Source organism: Cucumis sativus, chromosome 7 (assembly GCF_000004075.3).
Source record: "Cucumis sativus cultivar 9930 chromosome 7, Cucumber_9930_V3, whole genome shotgun sequence".
Taxonomy (NCBI): Eukaryota; Viridiplantae; Streptophyta; class Magnoliopsida; order Cucurbitales; family Cucurbitaceae; genus Cucumis; species Cucumis sativus.
The window spans coordinates 2,843,191-2,856,632 of record NC_026661.2 but is presented as its reverse complement, the minus strand read 5'-3'; the positions used below and the strand labels follow the sequence as shown (position 1 = coordinate 2,856,632).

Here is a 13,442-nt window from a genome sequence, read left to right as displayed (position 1 = left end):
AACATTAGTGTGGTTTAATGTAAGTAAAATGTTGATTTCATGTATTTATGAGAGATGAGTCATCAATAATAAAAAAGTACATGGTGTACATGTTTGTGTACATATTAACTTAGTTCTATATAGTTTTATAGAACTGTTCAATAATAATTTGCTTCCATGTTGAAATAATTTTGACATTCTAAGGTAATAACTCTCTCTTAATTTTCTTATTTGTTTAATTGTTTTTACAGTTAAAATATCATTTAAAAGAATAATTTTTACTCGTGAGTTTTATAAATTTATATAAATTATGATGTAAATATGTTGAGTACAATTTTTTTTCTGCCTATCACAAATCAATTTCTATGTTGTAGAAATTAATCATGAAGATTCTAAAAACACGTAGTTCAATCAATTAAAGTTTGAAAACAACTTTCTATGGGACAAAATTTCGATCTATTCTTTCATTGTATAAATATTTGATTAGGGTGATTGAGTCAGCATTTGAGTTCATGTTTAGAAAGACTAAACAAAACGTAGATATCATTGCATAATATGGAATTCGGTTTAAACTTCAAAACTACAGTTCTTTTTAAATTCCAATAATAATAATAATAATAAATAATAAATACAAATATACACGCCTTTGCTTTGCCAACCATTACATGACGCGTGGCACGTGCAGAACCATTCCAACGTTTCCCTTTCAACCGTATCCGTCTTTCAAAGTTACTGCTTGCAAAACTACACCATTGCCCTTCCAAAAGGCTCGATACGATCCTTCCTTTGAGGTGAAATCCGTCATTTCGTTAAACTTTCGGGGCTTGGCTAACATTTGTGCTGATCCACTGCAACCGTAAAGATTCCACCACGTGCTAAGCACACGCCCTAATCCACCAAAGTTTAATTAGGAAAAGAATTTAGTCCTTAATTAGTTGTTTTTATAAATTAGTTAATTCATGAACACTATTTTGTTTATCAACGTTAAACAAAATTATTTTTAAAATATGACTAAGATTTTAATTGTTTAAAGCAAACTAAAATTATAACAAGATACCTAAATAGGTAAATGTGAAATAAATAATAATAAAATCATTATCAAACGGAGTTTAGTTCGTTAATGAGTTTTTATTTCAATGTTAATTTACTCAACAATATGAATCTATATATACATTTCTAGTGAGTTTTACCTGAATTGATAGTTAGTATATTTAAAACCTACAAATTTAAACAAGGATTTAGCTCTAATGTATATGTATATTTCAAAGATAATAAATTAAATGCATCAGACGGAGAAATTGAATCTTTGGCCATGACGATGATTATGATAATATAAGCACTATACTAGTTTGTAGTATTTAGATTATACATGTTCATTAAATGAGTATAAAAAGTATTTTCTTCTAAGTACTTTTGAAATGAAATATTTTTGGTTGGAGTTATGTTATAATTTGAAGTAACAAAATTGCTCTAAGGCTAGCTCTAACTTTTCTCTACATTGTATGACATTTCAAAGGGAGGAAAAAGTGACAAAAATGGTAGACATAAGATAAAACATAATTTTGGTAGGCATAAGATAAAACATATAATTCCTTTGAAGAATTGAGAATCAAACCTCTAACGTTAAAGTTAATTATTCAAATGTTAGTTAAATTATTCTCATTTTAGCATATTTAATGTGAAACACAAGTCATTATATAAACCCAAATCATTACTGCAAGCAATATCTTTTTTCATAGGTTTATTTTGAGAACGTAGAATGCTACTAGACTCACACACACATATGGGTGGAAAAGAAGGTATTGATATTAGTTGAAAAGTTAAAGTTATAAAATGGATATTTTCTAAAGTTAAAATAAATAAAGTTATTAATATTTGGAATGAAATTGGTTTGCTCTTTGGTCTCCCGATCCGATTATTTGAAACGAGGGAAGATAAAGGACAAATAAATCGTCCGACAAAAAAGCGTACCGGAAGAAGCTGTACAGTCCCTCCCCCGCCACCTACACCTGTCGGTTACCTCCTCCTTGTACGGCACCAATCATCATCATCATTCCCTCTTCCCTCTGTTTCCTTTTTGTCTTCTTCTTCCTCCACCATTTTACCCAACAAAATAACCATTACGCATTACGTTAAACTTTGCCCACTCTTTCTCTCTTATATATACACATTCAACAACACACTATACACAATCCCTTCTTCTCTTCTTCTCTCGTTTTGTCTCTGCTGATGGAGACTTCTCCCGGCGACGATGCTTCCTCCTCTGTTTGGGATGATGATGCTTGCTTCAACGCCATGTTTTCCGACGTCAGTTTTCAGTCATTTCTCGCTGCTGGTAACCACTCTCAGTTCGGAGGAGGCTACATTGCGGATGCTCTTACTTTCCCCAACCCTACTACGTCGTTCTATCCTCAACCAACCACTAACTTCGCCGCTGAATGCACCGACTCTTCCGACGGTCCTTTCTTCAAGTTGCCTAAATCCGAGCCGATGGATGTGTATGAAGATACGGAGACTAAAGAACCCGCGTTTGTTCTTCATGATTCGACGTCGTTTCCTCACTTGCCGGATCTCCGTTCATTAGAGCAATGCTCGTCGTCGTTAAACAAGCGTGCTCGAGTCGATTCTATGTCGAATCCGTTGCAAATGATGGAGCCAATGGTGCGAGGTTGTGAGGGTTTCCAGAGCTTTTTTGTGCCGTACCAGTACAAAATTTCGTCGGATTTAATAACTGCTTCTGCTACTGCGTCTCCTACTGTTCAAATCCCTCGCAGCACATTTGCTCGGCAGCGTCGTCAAAAATTAAGCGACAAGACGCGCTGTTTGCAGAAACTACTGCCGTGGGACAAAAAGATGGATATCGCTACAATGCTTGAAGAAGCGTGTAAATACGTTAAGTTCCTTCAGGCGCAACTCCTTGCTCTTCAATCCATGCCCTGTGAATCCGCTATTTCTTCTTATAATTCGAGTAATAATTACATTACCGGTGTGTTTGGTGGATTGGAGAGGCTGAACCGAAACCAACTGTTGCAAGTTTTGGTTAACTCGCCGGTGGCTCAGACAATGCTTTGTTCACAGAGTTGTTGCGTTTTTTCAGCGGAACAGTTGGGGCTTATCCAGAAGATAGCAGAGAAAAGAGTTCTACCGACATTCCATCCCAAACCCTAGTTTCCGATCAAGTTTGACGTTCTACAAGGCGGCGCTTCGGTATTTCAAGTTTATATCTCTTTATGTGTTTAGATTTTAGGTTATTACAAAGCATATGTTAGGACTTAGAGTTAGAATATCCATTCCTCTTCTCTTCTCTTTTGGTTTGTGTAGTCAGAATTTGGAATGTTGGGAAATACTTTTTTGGTGAAAGTACAGTAGAACAGCTACCTAAACGTTTTAGTGATCAAGACAATGAGGTGCAAAAGTTTCATTAATGAATGCAATTCCTTTTCAGGAGCACTCCATTTTCTGCCTACCATTAATTTCTTTTCCATTCTGAGTGAGTTTTGAAAACTTGCAGTGAGAACCAACTGTTCTTGGTGCCCAGAATTTTGTTGAAAGTGACATTCAAACTCGGTGTTTGTTGCCCAAGTAACAAGAACTTGCAAAGATTATAAATTATGAAAAGCAGCATATCTTCTTAATCAGCATTTGAAACTTGAAATTTTTTGAATCATTGTTCTTATTGAAACCTAGATATTTCAATGCATATTTATGTTGGAACTTTTGAAACGAAAGATATGAAGAAGCTAACATCTATATTGGAAAATAACAATTTGCATTTTTTGTTTAACTTGTCTTTAGGTCTCCATCAAGAGTGAATTGATAATGATTCTGAACAGTACTGATCTTTTGAGAGTCCCATGAGTACTTCCTTAGTTCATTCATCAACCATCCATAAAGTAAATTAAATGATAATGAAAAAGTAATCATCACTCATTATTTATCTATGAACTGGAAATTAAATCAGGTCTCTATGCTAATGGTGGATTCTATAAAGGGGTTGGAGGTTAATTAAAAATTGTACAAAAGAAAACAGAAGGCAGAGCAAAAGTGTATCCTATACAAACATTCATGGGATCTGATAGTTCAAAGTTCATAAGTCTCTTTAAACTATCTGTAATGCATCAGCAAAATCTTTTTGCAGAGACATACTAAACCATTTGTAAAGTATATTAAATAAAGAAATCATTCTAGATAAATGAAAAATATACCTAAAATACATTATGAATATAATATAATCTTTGGATACTTCAAATTTCCATTCTAATGCTACAATTTACCAATGAGCAAAAATACATGGAATCAGAACAAACCAGACAGGAAAAGCTGAAGAAACAAAGAGCAATGTGTAATAACACTAAAAAGGAATATCGTCTATTATATATTATAATTCAGAAAAATACAGAAGGAACCATTTCTAGCTAACCCCTCTTTTAAGAGTGTACAAGTTTCTTTGCATATTGTGGACAAATACACTCCAAAATGTTCATAGTTAAAAGAATTCCAGACCCAAAAAGGAAAAGAAGAAAAAAAAAAAAGAAAAAAAGAAAAAGAAAAAGACTTCCCCATGAAACTAGAAGTTACCTTGATTAGTTAGCTTATGTAGATCTCTTTGCCTTCCTCATTGAATCCATTATTAGTTTACATTGTTCCCTAACTAAATCAACCTTCTTCATATACAATTCCATTTCACTTTCTCCTAATTTCCTCCATTTATCATCCAATTCCTTTGCTTTTTCACTCCCAATTAATGGCATTCTTTCTCTAACAAAGCGCAGTACCACTTCTGAACGAAACTTATCGTTCTCCATCAGGAAAGAAGCTTTCAGCCATGGATATTCAGATAGAAACTCCTCTGGTAAAATCTTACTCTCAACATTATTATTGTTAACAATCTCTTTAAGCTTCCTTGCTTCCACATCCACTCTTGGCGAACTTATAGACACTGAATTGCTAGCTTTCACACTCTGTTTCCTTGGCTTTTTCTTTGCTTCATTGCCCCATATTTTTTTCGAAAGTACAAAGGACTTGTGCTCATGTTGTTTCAAAAATACAGGATCATCCCCATTCCTACCTTTCTCTGAGTTGTTCTTATACTTCTTCTTCAACCTCCTCACTTTATCAATCAGTTGATTCTTTGACACATCAACACTTAGATTTTCCTTTATGAAATCAAGAAATTGGTTCATATCAGTATAAGGATCAGACCCTTTTGCTAATTCAAAATCAATCATGCCCTGTAATATGGAAATCTCATCATCTTCACTCCAAAGCCTGTTAATGCCAGAGCCAGAGACCTTTTTCACTTCTTCAATATCTTCGCCATTCATTATTCTCTTGATCCTCTTATTCGGATCATTCCCTTGAAAGTGATTCTCAATAGGACGCTTCGAACCTGAACAAACAGGATTCGCAGTAGTAGCACAATCTATGCTCGATTTGTGAGAACTCTTCTTAGGTTTAGAAGAATCAATAGCCAATTTTCGAAGAATAGGTTTGATGGTGAAAGCAGAAGCACTTGGGGATGATTGGGTTTTTTCAGAATCGGAATCTGAGACAAACCCAGAATCCTTCTCGAGAGAATTTTCATGTTTGGAGATGATAGGAGAACGGATTTCTTGTTCATGCTCGTGTTCTTCTTCTTGTTCTTGTTCTTCTTCTTCATCGTCATCTTCTTCTTCCTCCTGGTTGTGTTCTTCGTTTTCATCCTCAGAGTTGTTCATTAGATTATCGATTTCTGGATCTTCATGAGTCTCGTAATCGGATTCTTCTTCTGCATCTGAAAAGGCATGAGCGGACGGTAGATCTTCGACGAGCCGCTTCGGTGCCATAGGAATCGAATTGAAGAAAGGAAAAAGGAAAAGGTAGGTTTGGTTTTTGGGAAGAGCCAGCGAGAGAATTTTAATTTATAGTATTGGAGTAGGGTTTTTGACCCATTGGAGAGTATTCTGACGTGGGTGTTTCCTATTGGCTGGACGTCTTTAATTCCTAAAAGGAAAAAGAATACGTGGCAACCAAAAATGTAACGTAAATATTTGCATGTATTTATTTATGTAAATTAGGATTCCGTATCCATAGCGGGGATGTAGCTCAGATGGTAGAGCGCTCGCTTAGCATGCGAGAGGTACGGGGATCGATACCCCGCATCTCCATTATTTCTTTTTTCATTTTAAAAGTATTATACGAAATTTTGTAATTTGAATTTAAAGTAAGATTAAAAGATAGGTTTTCCATTATCCAAATGGGGATGTAGCTCTGATGGTAGAGTGCTCGCTTAGCATGTGAGAGGTACGGGGATCGATACCCCGCATCTCCATTTTTATTTTTATGGTTTGTTTAACAAGTTTTTTATTTTTTTAACTTATCTCTGTATAAAAAAATAGTTATACGTATGAATATTTTAAATAAGTTTATGGTAGAGGCTTTTAAAGTCGAAAAATAAGATTATTTAGTTGTTGTATATTCATTTTTAGACACTTAAAATTTGTATTAGAGGGTATTTTAGGAATATCAATAACCTCATGCAGTTTATTTGCCAATAAGATTAATTGATCCTAGCTCATGGTACAAATCTTTTAAATAAAACATATACCTAACAAATATATTAAAGATTTATTATATATATACATTTGGAATCAAACTAAATCAAAACAAATATCATATCTACAAATGATATCTAATTTTGATTTTTAAATTCAAAAAATAGAAGAAATATCAGTTGAAATCTGACACTTAAATCGTTATAATTTCATTTAAGGACTAATTTAAAAAATACACTATCTTCAAAAAAATCGATTACTTTATCCATATCGAGTTGTCTATGAATGATAGGAGTCTATGATAAATTATGTAGTAAATATTGCTATATCATTGATAAACTATAAATAATCTATCAAACCTATCACTTTTGCAAATTTCTTAATACCTATTTTAAAAATTGCTATCAATTAATTTTTTTTGGCAATTTCCCCATTTTTATCTTAAAATTTTTTGGAAAATAGAAAAGTTGAAAAACTCATTACACTTCCTAGAACAAAACTCGTTAAAGACATAATTTTATTATATTTGATTTCTCTATTTTGTCAAATATTCTATTTTCAACTATTTTTCTTTATCCCTGTATATCTACCATAATATACCACTTTGGTAACTTTTAACGGTAAATTTTTAATAAAAAATTATAAAAACAATAATATACTTACACTTTTGTTATATAAAAAATAGGGAAAAAAAAGCAAGAGAAAAGAGGGAAAATTTTAGATATGACATTAATAGGTAAATGTGTAAAATTTTGAAGACTCACTTGAACTTATTTGGAAAGATGAAAAAAAACATATATCGACCTTACGATTTGTCGAGTCAAGTATCCAAAAGAAGAATATTTGCCGACATATCTAACATCTATCCCTCTAACTTGTCAAGTAGGTATATAATTGTCATCACCAATGCAAAATCCACTCTAAATGCAAATGATACACGATATTTCGAACACTCACAATGAATTAAACGTCGAAATATCACCTCGACAAACTTTCTTCTCTACTAGTCAACTTGGTGTGCTAGTGATTCTTACAACAACATATTTAACCATTGTGAACATAGCTTATTGGTTAATAGTTACATACAAAAAGACACACATGTCAAAGAGACTTTTTAAATTTAAAATCATTTTGTAAATACAATAATCAATTCATAGTTCATAATGTAAAAGGTTCTTTCCATGATTGCCATTGCCAAAGCTACTCTTAGACCATTCATACTTCATAAAACAAACAAACATTCTCACATGTGGGAATCTTCAAAACAATACCTATCTCAGCTCCAAGCTTGCTGCATTTTACATTGCTTGAGGTCGCAATGCACAAGCCCAAGTGATATTCAATGGGGTTGCTTTGAAAAATTATTTCCTGTGGAATTTTATAATTAGAGGTTATGCTTCTGAAGGTACTAATGCTTATAAGGCCCTTGCTATGTATCGTAAAATGCTAGCATTTGGATTCAATGCTGACAATTATACATCCTCTTTTGTACTAAAGGCGTGTGGTAATCTGGGTCTTTGTGGAATGGGAATGGAAATTCATTGTCGGGTGGAGGTTTGTGGGTGGGACTCAGATATTTATGTGAACAATTCTCTTGTAGCAGTGTATTTGAAATTTGGGAATGTGGATGTTGCAAGGAAGGTGTTTGATAAAATGCCTGTGAGGGATTTAACTTCTTGGAATACTATGATTTCAGGTTACGTGAGGAATAATAACGCCAGGGAAGCTTTAACGATTTTTTATCTAATGGGAAAGTCTGGGTAGAAAGCAGATGGGACGACTTTGCTATTTTACTTTGGATGGCTTCTTGATGAACTCACTGATTGATATGTACTCAAATTGCAGTTGCTAGGCAATTATTCGAGGAGTTAAAAATTAAAGATACTGTATCGTGGAATTCAATAATTTCCTGCTACCAACGTAGTGGAGATGCTTTTGAAAGTTTAAGACTTTTCTGTCAAATGCTAATTGAAGACACAGCAACTTCAGATGAGATAACTATCGTGGCTGTCCTTGGTGCTTGTGAAAAGATTACAGCCTTGCAATTTGGGAAGTCAGTTCATTCGTATTTAACTAAAATAGGGCTTTTCTTATATTCCTTTTTAGGAACTGCCCTTATAGACATGTATGGTAAATGTGGAGAATTATCTTGCTCTCGCCATGTATTTTGTGAGATGACTCAGAAGAATGTGGTTGCTTGGAGTGCTATGATTGCATCTTATGGAATTCATGGGCGGGGAAAAGAGGCTGTATCCATTTTCAATGAAATGGCGGCAAATGGCATTAGTCCAGATGAGGGTGTTCTCACTTCTGTTCTCTATCGGCATGTAGCCATTCGGATTTGGTTGATGAGGGAATTTTTTCTTCAATGAAATGACCATTAAGTACAATATCAAACCGAGATCTGCTCATTACTTATGTTTGGTGGATCTTGTTGGCAAAGCAGGCCTACTGAATGAAGCATACGAACTGGTAAAGCACATGGAGGTGGAACCTTCTGCTGATATATGGGCTGCATTCCTTTACTTGCAGGCTTCATCGAAATGTTGAGTTGGCAGAAATTTCAGCTCAAAATATTTTCAGAACAAATCCATCAAGGGCTAGTAGCTACATTTGTCTTTCAAATATTTATGCTGCTACCAAACAATGGACTGCTGTGGAAAAGGTGAGAGCTACAATGAGGAAACGTGGATTGAAAAAACCAGAGGGCTACAGCTTAATTGAGCTTGATAGCCAGGTTTATATGTTCTTTGTTGGAGACAAGTCACACCAACAGACAAAAGATATATATGACAAACTAAAGGATATAAGTTGGTGACTCGAGGAGGAAGGGTACAAGCCGATACTAGTCCAGTGTTTATATGATGCATAGTGAGAGATTGGCAATTGTTTTTGCTCTTCTAAATACCCCTCCAGGGACCAAAATTAGGATAACTAAGAATCTTCGAGTATGTGCAGATTGCCAAATGGTAACAAAATTAATGTCAAAACTCATGGATCGAGAAATAGCATGATAAACATAGGTTTCACCATTTTAAAGGTGGAATTTGTTCTTGTGGTGATTTTTGGTAATTATTACTGCATAACTTTGTTTCATATCAAATTTATTCAATAACAAGAGATATGATATTTCTTATATACGAACTTCCATTTTATAGAGATGCATTTGTTCCTGTGGTAATTTTCGGTAATTATTTAACTTCATTTCATATCGATTTTATACAATAGCAGGAGGAACTCAGGAACATTGTTTCTTAAACATGGATTCTATAGTAACGTTTGGTGTATCTCTTATTTCACTTAAATATGTATAGTATTCTATTAAAGAAATCTACAAAAGGACCACCAATTGGAGTATCGGTTTCCTTATCCCATGAGAATGGCTCCAATGGTTCAGTTGCTTCTAAAAGTGCCTCCATTGAAATTTTTTCTTTTGACTGATTGAGTGGGACAACATAGCAGTTATAGTCCTCTGGATTGGGGCAGTATCCCTATAGAACACAAAAGACAAGCCAGCTGAGTGCAAAGGCAGAAAGGAGGAATTTGATTAACCTTTATTCAGTCCTCGCTTTTCGTAAATAATGTAATTCATTACCTGATCAGCATGCATCTTCATCACAAAGCTCTTGAATATATTGAAATTTCTTTTCTGCAGGAGTTTGTTACAAAGTCGAAGGTATGTCACTCCAAACATCTTATGCTTTGGTTGACCCTCTTTGTTGATTCCGGTTGGTCTAGCATTCAAAAGAATTTGATTGTAAGCTGCATTGTCATACCTTGGTAGTGCATTCTCTCCTGCTACTGGAATGCCTTCTCTCCAGCCCCCACTTAAAACCTGTTTGTGATGATTAATACTTGGTCACAAATTCAATCATTCCTAGAATTCGTGATTTTAATCTGCCTAATAACACACACACGATGAATTTGGTTCTACTTTACCTGCTGAACCAGTTCCTCAGGTCCACTTTTGGCTTTTGAAATATGCTCATAATTTCTCATCTCTAGACATGTAAAATTCAAAATTGCATGGTGTCTTGATAGCATCCGTGCTATAGGTCGGTATCCATCTCTAGTTTTCAAATTATAGTATCCTGATGTAAGCTCAGCTGCATGGTTTTCTGTTTGATACCACCAGTGGATCCCTGCTACCTGTTTTTATGAGGAAGTACAATAACTTTTACTGACATGACTTCAGAAGAAAGACAATAACTTATGCTTTTAGATGTTTCTATAATTATAAAGATGTAGAAATATATTTTCTTGGGGACATACTTTGGCTGCTAATTTAAGTTTACAACCAAGGAAAACTTGGTTTGCTTCTTCAAGGATCTGATCACCATGGTTCAATAACTTGTTGGAATACCATGTCAAGAAAAACCTTCCTTCGTCAGATTGATAAGTGCCATTTGATCTGAAGAACTCTGTAGATTCAGGGGCGTCATTGTATGTTCCAGCATTATCTGGAAGCTTCCATTCAGGGTGTCCCGCTGTTACTGCAGCCCCTTTGAATTCCATTTTGAGATATTTGTCATAGCACTGTAATATTTGAAAAATGAAGTTAAAACCAGAACAGGGTGTCCTTTAAAATGTTCTAAAACTTGCCTTACCTGGAATTCTCCAATACCAGGAAATTCCCATCCCTGATTTTGTACATATGAAGGATACCTCAACTCCCCGGCGGGGCCGAGTCCCACTTCAATGTCTATTATAAGACCATTGTCTAAAAAATCCACCATATTTTCTCTGAAACTCTTCATGTAATCCCTGTATAACTGTGTAGTTCCGTAATTTGAAATTATTATAAGGAATGAGGTGCAATATAAAGGATCAACATTTGTAATCTAATTTTAATGTTCTTCCATTTTCAGAATTTTCTTCTGAACATTTACATCAGGGATCAAAGGGTACCCATCAATGGAAACATTTCAGTGTGAGGAGTAATTGATTTACTGTGACTGATTTGAAATTTTTGGCGACTGATTATTTGTTTGAATTCGTTTATCTGTCAGGCAGTTTCAAGGTGCTGAGCTGACCTCTACAGCAGTTCGCCCATGAAAGAGAGGTTGGTTATCAACTCCAAGAGTGAGGTACTCCTTGTTCCTGGTCCCTGATCGGTTCGTGTAGAAGATATCAGGATTTAATTCTCCAATTTTGAGAATCCAACTGGGGAGTGGAATGTTAACAGAATCTCCCACATTCCCTCCACATTGGTGGAATGACATAATAGCTTGAAGTTTCAAGCCACATTCTTGAATTATCTTAAATAAGCTCCTATATGCAGTCCAATCATACTGATTTGGCCCTTTGGATTCTACAATACCCCACCAAACATCAATCATTACCCCATCCACGTCTGCTGCTTGTAGTTGTTTGAGTTGTTTCTTTATCCCATCTCTATCTTCCAGTTCGTTATCAGTTGTAACAACTCCCAACTGGTGTTAAAAAAATAAGAAGAATGATAAACTGAACTTGTTTGACTCTGATGAACGCGAGTATACAAGATTCTGTATGCAACTTACTGGGAGCATCACATAAACTGGCACATAGTTTTGTATCAACTTTTTATCGTAGTCAGGACTGCTGCTTGTTGATACCTTCATGAAAGAAAATTTTCATGGAAGACTGCAAAGTGGATAAAAGTGCATAAAGCAATTAAATGACATGAGTCCCAAACTAGAATATATAAATAAAGTATCGAGTTGATGAGAGAGAATATAGGCTTCCCCCCCCCAAAAAAAAAAAAAGAAAAGAAAAACAAGGCATTTGTTGATCCTTGATGTTTCTGCATACTACGTAAAGATTAAATCAAGGTTGATGGCCTCTTCAAGCTTTTGAAAGGCCACCTATGCCACTGGTTCAGGATATCTGATAGAAGAAAGATGTACATCCCTGAACATAGTTACCTCTTGTTCAATCGTAGTCGTCTCATATGCTGGAGTCCGAAGATTGATTCTTGGTGCTATAGACCAACATGGGAGAGACCAGTTGGGTTTTAGATTCTTTACTTGCAATTTACATTTAACTTCACCTTGAACATGTGCTATTCTCTTTATTATTCCACTATGCACTTGGCACACAAAACTTGCCATGATTGTATCTGAAGCCATTTCCTTCTATTGTTTATGAGCATTAGAGCAGATAGGAAGTGAGCGAACATGAATTCACACATAAGGTAAGGATAACGAATGAGCTAGTGAAACACAATCCATACACGTTCTTCTCTAATTCAAGAAAGAAGATATCTTGTAGTTTCTTCATGTCCAAGTCCATGATTGGTAAAAGATGAGGAAGATGGGTCATTTGATGCTTTATTGGTTGTATTCTTGCTGAGACTTGCACGAGTCAGAAAGGTTTTTGTGAATAGTGACAGTTTGGAAGAATTCAAAATATTGACAAATTAAAATTATGATGGTTTAGTTTTCAACATTATTTACAAACATTCAATCTGCGTAGGCTTCTTTTAAAGAGGGGAAATGTGATGCATAGTTCAGCTATTTCTCAGAGCCACAGTTGGTTAACCCCTATCTCAAAGAGGGATGACTTGGCAGACATGCTTCGTTGGCTCGATTCTTGATGTCGATTCAACAGGTATGTGATAACAAACAAAATCCCTTTTCATTTTTATTTTTTAACCTCAAAAGTGAACGGATTTTTCTCGAAGTCCAATCCTACAGGCTTTTACCATATGTCATTAGTGCCCCACTTCAACCCATGGGCATGGTGTATTGCTGACCGCCATTGCCCACCAATCCCTTGAGGTAAAAAATTAGATTTTTTCTCTTTCTTTTTCAGTCATGTGGAATTTGAAGATTTGAATCTTTGAGCTATTATTATTTATCTAAGCCAGTTCACTTCACTTTGGTTACATAAAAACCATGCTTAAGAGCTATTATCACTAGTTAAGAGAGAGTTAAATCTTTTTTTAACCTT

General features: G+C 34.9%; 3 protein-coding genes, 2 non-coding genes and 1 pseudogene across 6 annotated transcripts; 4 read left to right on the top strand and 2 right to left on the bottom strand.

Annotated features, from left to right (window-relative positions):
- Positions 1 to 2,004: 2,004 nt before the first annotated feature.
- LOC105436078 (transcription factor bHLH117) lies at positions 2,005 to 3,561 on the top strand. The gene has a single exon (XM_011660414.2). It carries the CDS (start codon positions 2,209 to 2,211, stop codon positions 3,145 to 3,147), a length of 939 nt encoding a protein of 312 aa, XP_011658716.1. The 5' UTR covers positions 2,005 to 2,208; the 3' UTR covers positions 3,148 to 3,561.
- Positions 3,562 to 4,320: 759 nt separating this feature from the next.
- LOC101221546 (STOREKEEPER protein) lies at positions 4,321 to 5,866 on the bottom strand. Its single transcript, XM_011660413.2, has one exon. It carries the CDS (start codon positions 5,802 to 5,804, stop codon positions 4,572 to 4,574), a length of 1,233 nt encoding a protein of 410 aa, XP_011658715.1. The 5' UTR covers positions 5,805 to 5,866; the 3' UTR covers positions 4,321 to 4,571.
- Positions 5,867 to 6,052: 186 nt separating this feature from the next.
- Positions 6,053 to 6,125, top strand: TRNAA-AGC. The gene has a single exon. It is a non-coding gene; the product is annotated as a tRNA-Ala (tRNA).
- A 91-nt stretch (positions 6,126 to 6,216) lies between these two features.
- Positions 6,217 to 6,289, top strand: TRNAA-AGC. The gene has a single exon. It is a non-coding gene; the product is annotated as a tRNA-Ala (tRNA).
- A 1,408-nt stretch (positions 6,290 to 7,697) lies between these two features.
- LOC101221774 lies at positions 7,698 to 9,648 on the top strand (annotated as a pseudogene).
- Positions 9,649 to 9,677: 29 nt separating this feature from the next.
- LOC101222005 (beta-amylase) lies at positions 9,678 to 13,158 on the bottom strand. 2 transcript variants are annotated; one of them, XM_011660410.2, is made up of 8 exons: positions 12,416 to 13,158; positions 12,032 to 12,106; positions 11,546 to 11,944; positions 11,120 to 11,284; positions 10,785 to 11,048; positions 10,452 to 10,661; positions 10,108 to 10,347; positions 9,678 to 10,003 (listed from the first exon to the last, which is right to left on the bottom strand). In XM_011660410.2, exons 1-8 carry the CDS (start codon positions 12,617 to 12,619, stop codon positions 9,809 to 9,811), a joined length of 1,752 nt encoding a protein of 583 aa, XP_011658712.1. In that variant the 5' UTR covers positions 12,620 to 13,158; the 3' UTR covers positions 9,678 to 9,808. The 2 variants fall into 2 exon arrangements, with proteins under 2 accessions (XP_011658712.1, XP_011658713.1); XM_011660411.2 differs by having other exon boundaries at positions 12,032 to 12,134; positions 12,416 to 12,558.
- Between the last annotated feature and the right edge of the window lie 284 nt (positions 13,159 to 13,442).

Excerpts from the sequence above, each read along its gene's own strand:
- LOC105436078 (XM_011660414.2), top strand. The coding sequence starts at position 2,209 with ATGGAGACTTCTCCCGGCGACGATGCTTCCTCCTCTGTTTGGGATGAT.
- LOC101222005 (XM_011660410.2), bottom strand. The coding sequence starts at position 12,619 with ATGGCTTCAGATACAATCATGGCAAGTTTTGTGTGCCAAGTGCATAGT. Across the intron at positions 12,107-12,415 it reads CGACTACGATTGAACAAGAG|GTATCAACAAGCAGCAGTCC; the intron begins GTAACTATGTTC and ends TCTTTCATGAAG. Across the intron at positions 11,285-11,545 it reads ATGGGCGAACTGCTGTAGAG|TTATACAGGGATTACATGAA; the intron begins GTCAGCTCAGCA and ends GGAACTACACAG.
- LOC101221546 (XM_011660413.2), bottom strand. The coding sequence starts at position 5,804 with ATGGCACCGAAGCGGCTCGTCGAAGATCTACCGTCCGCTCATGCCTTT.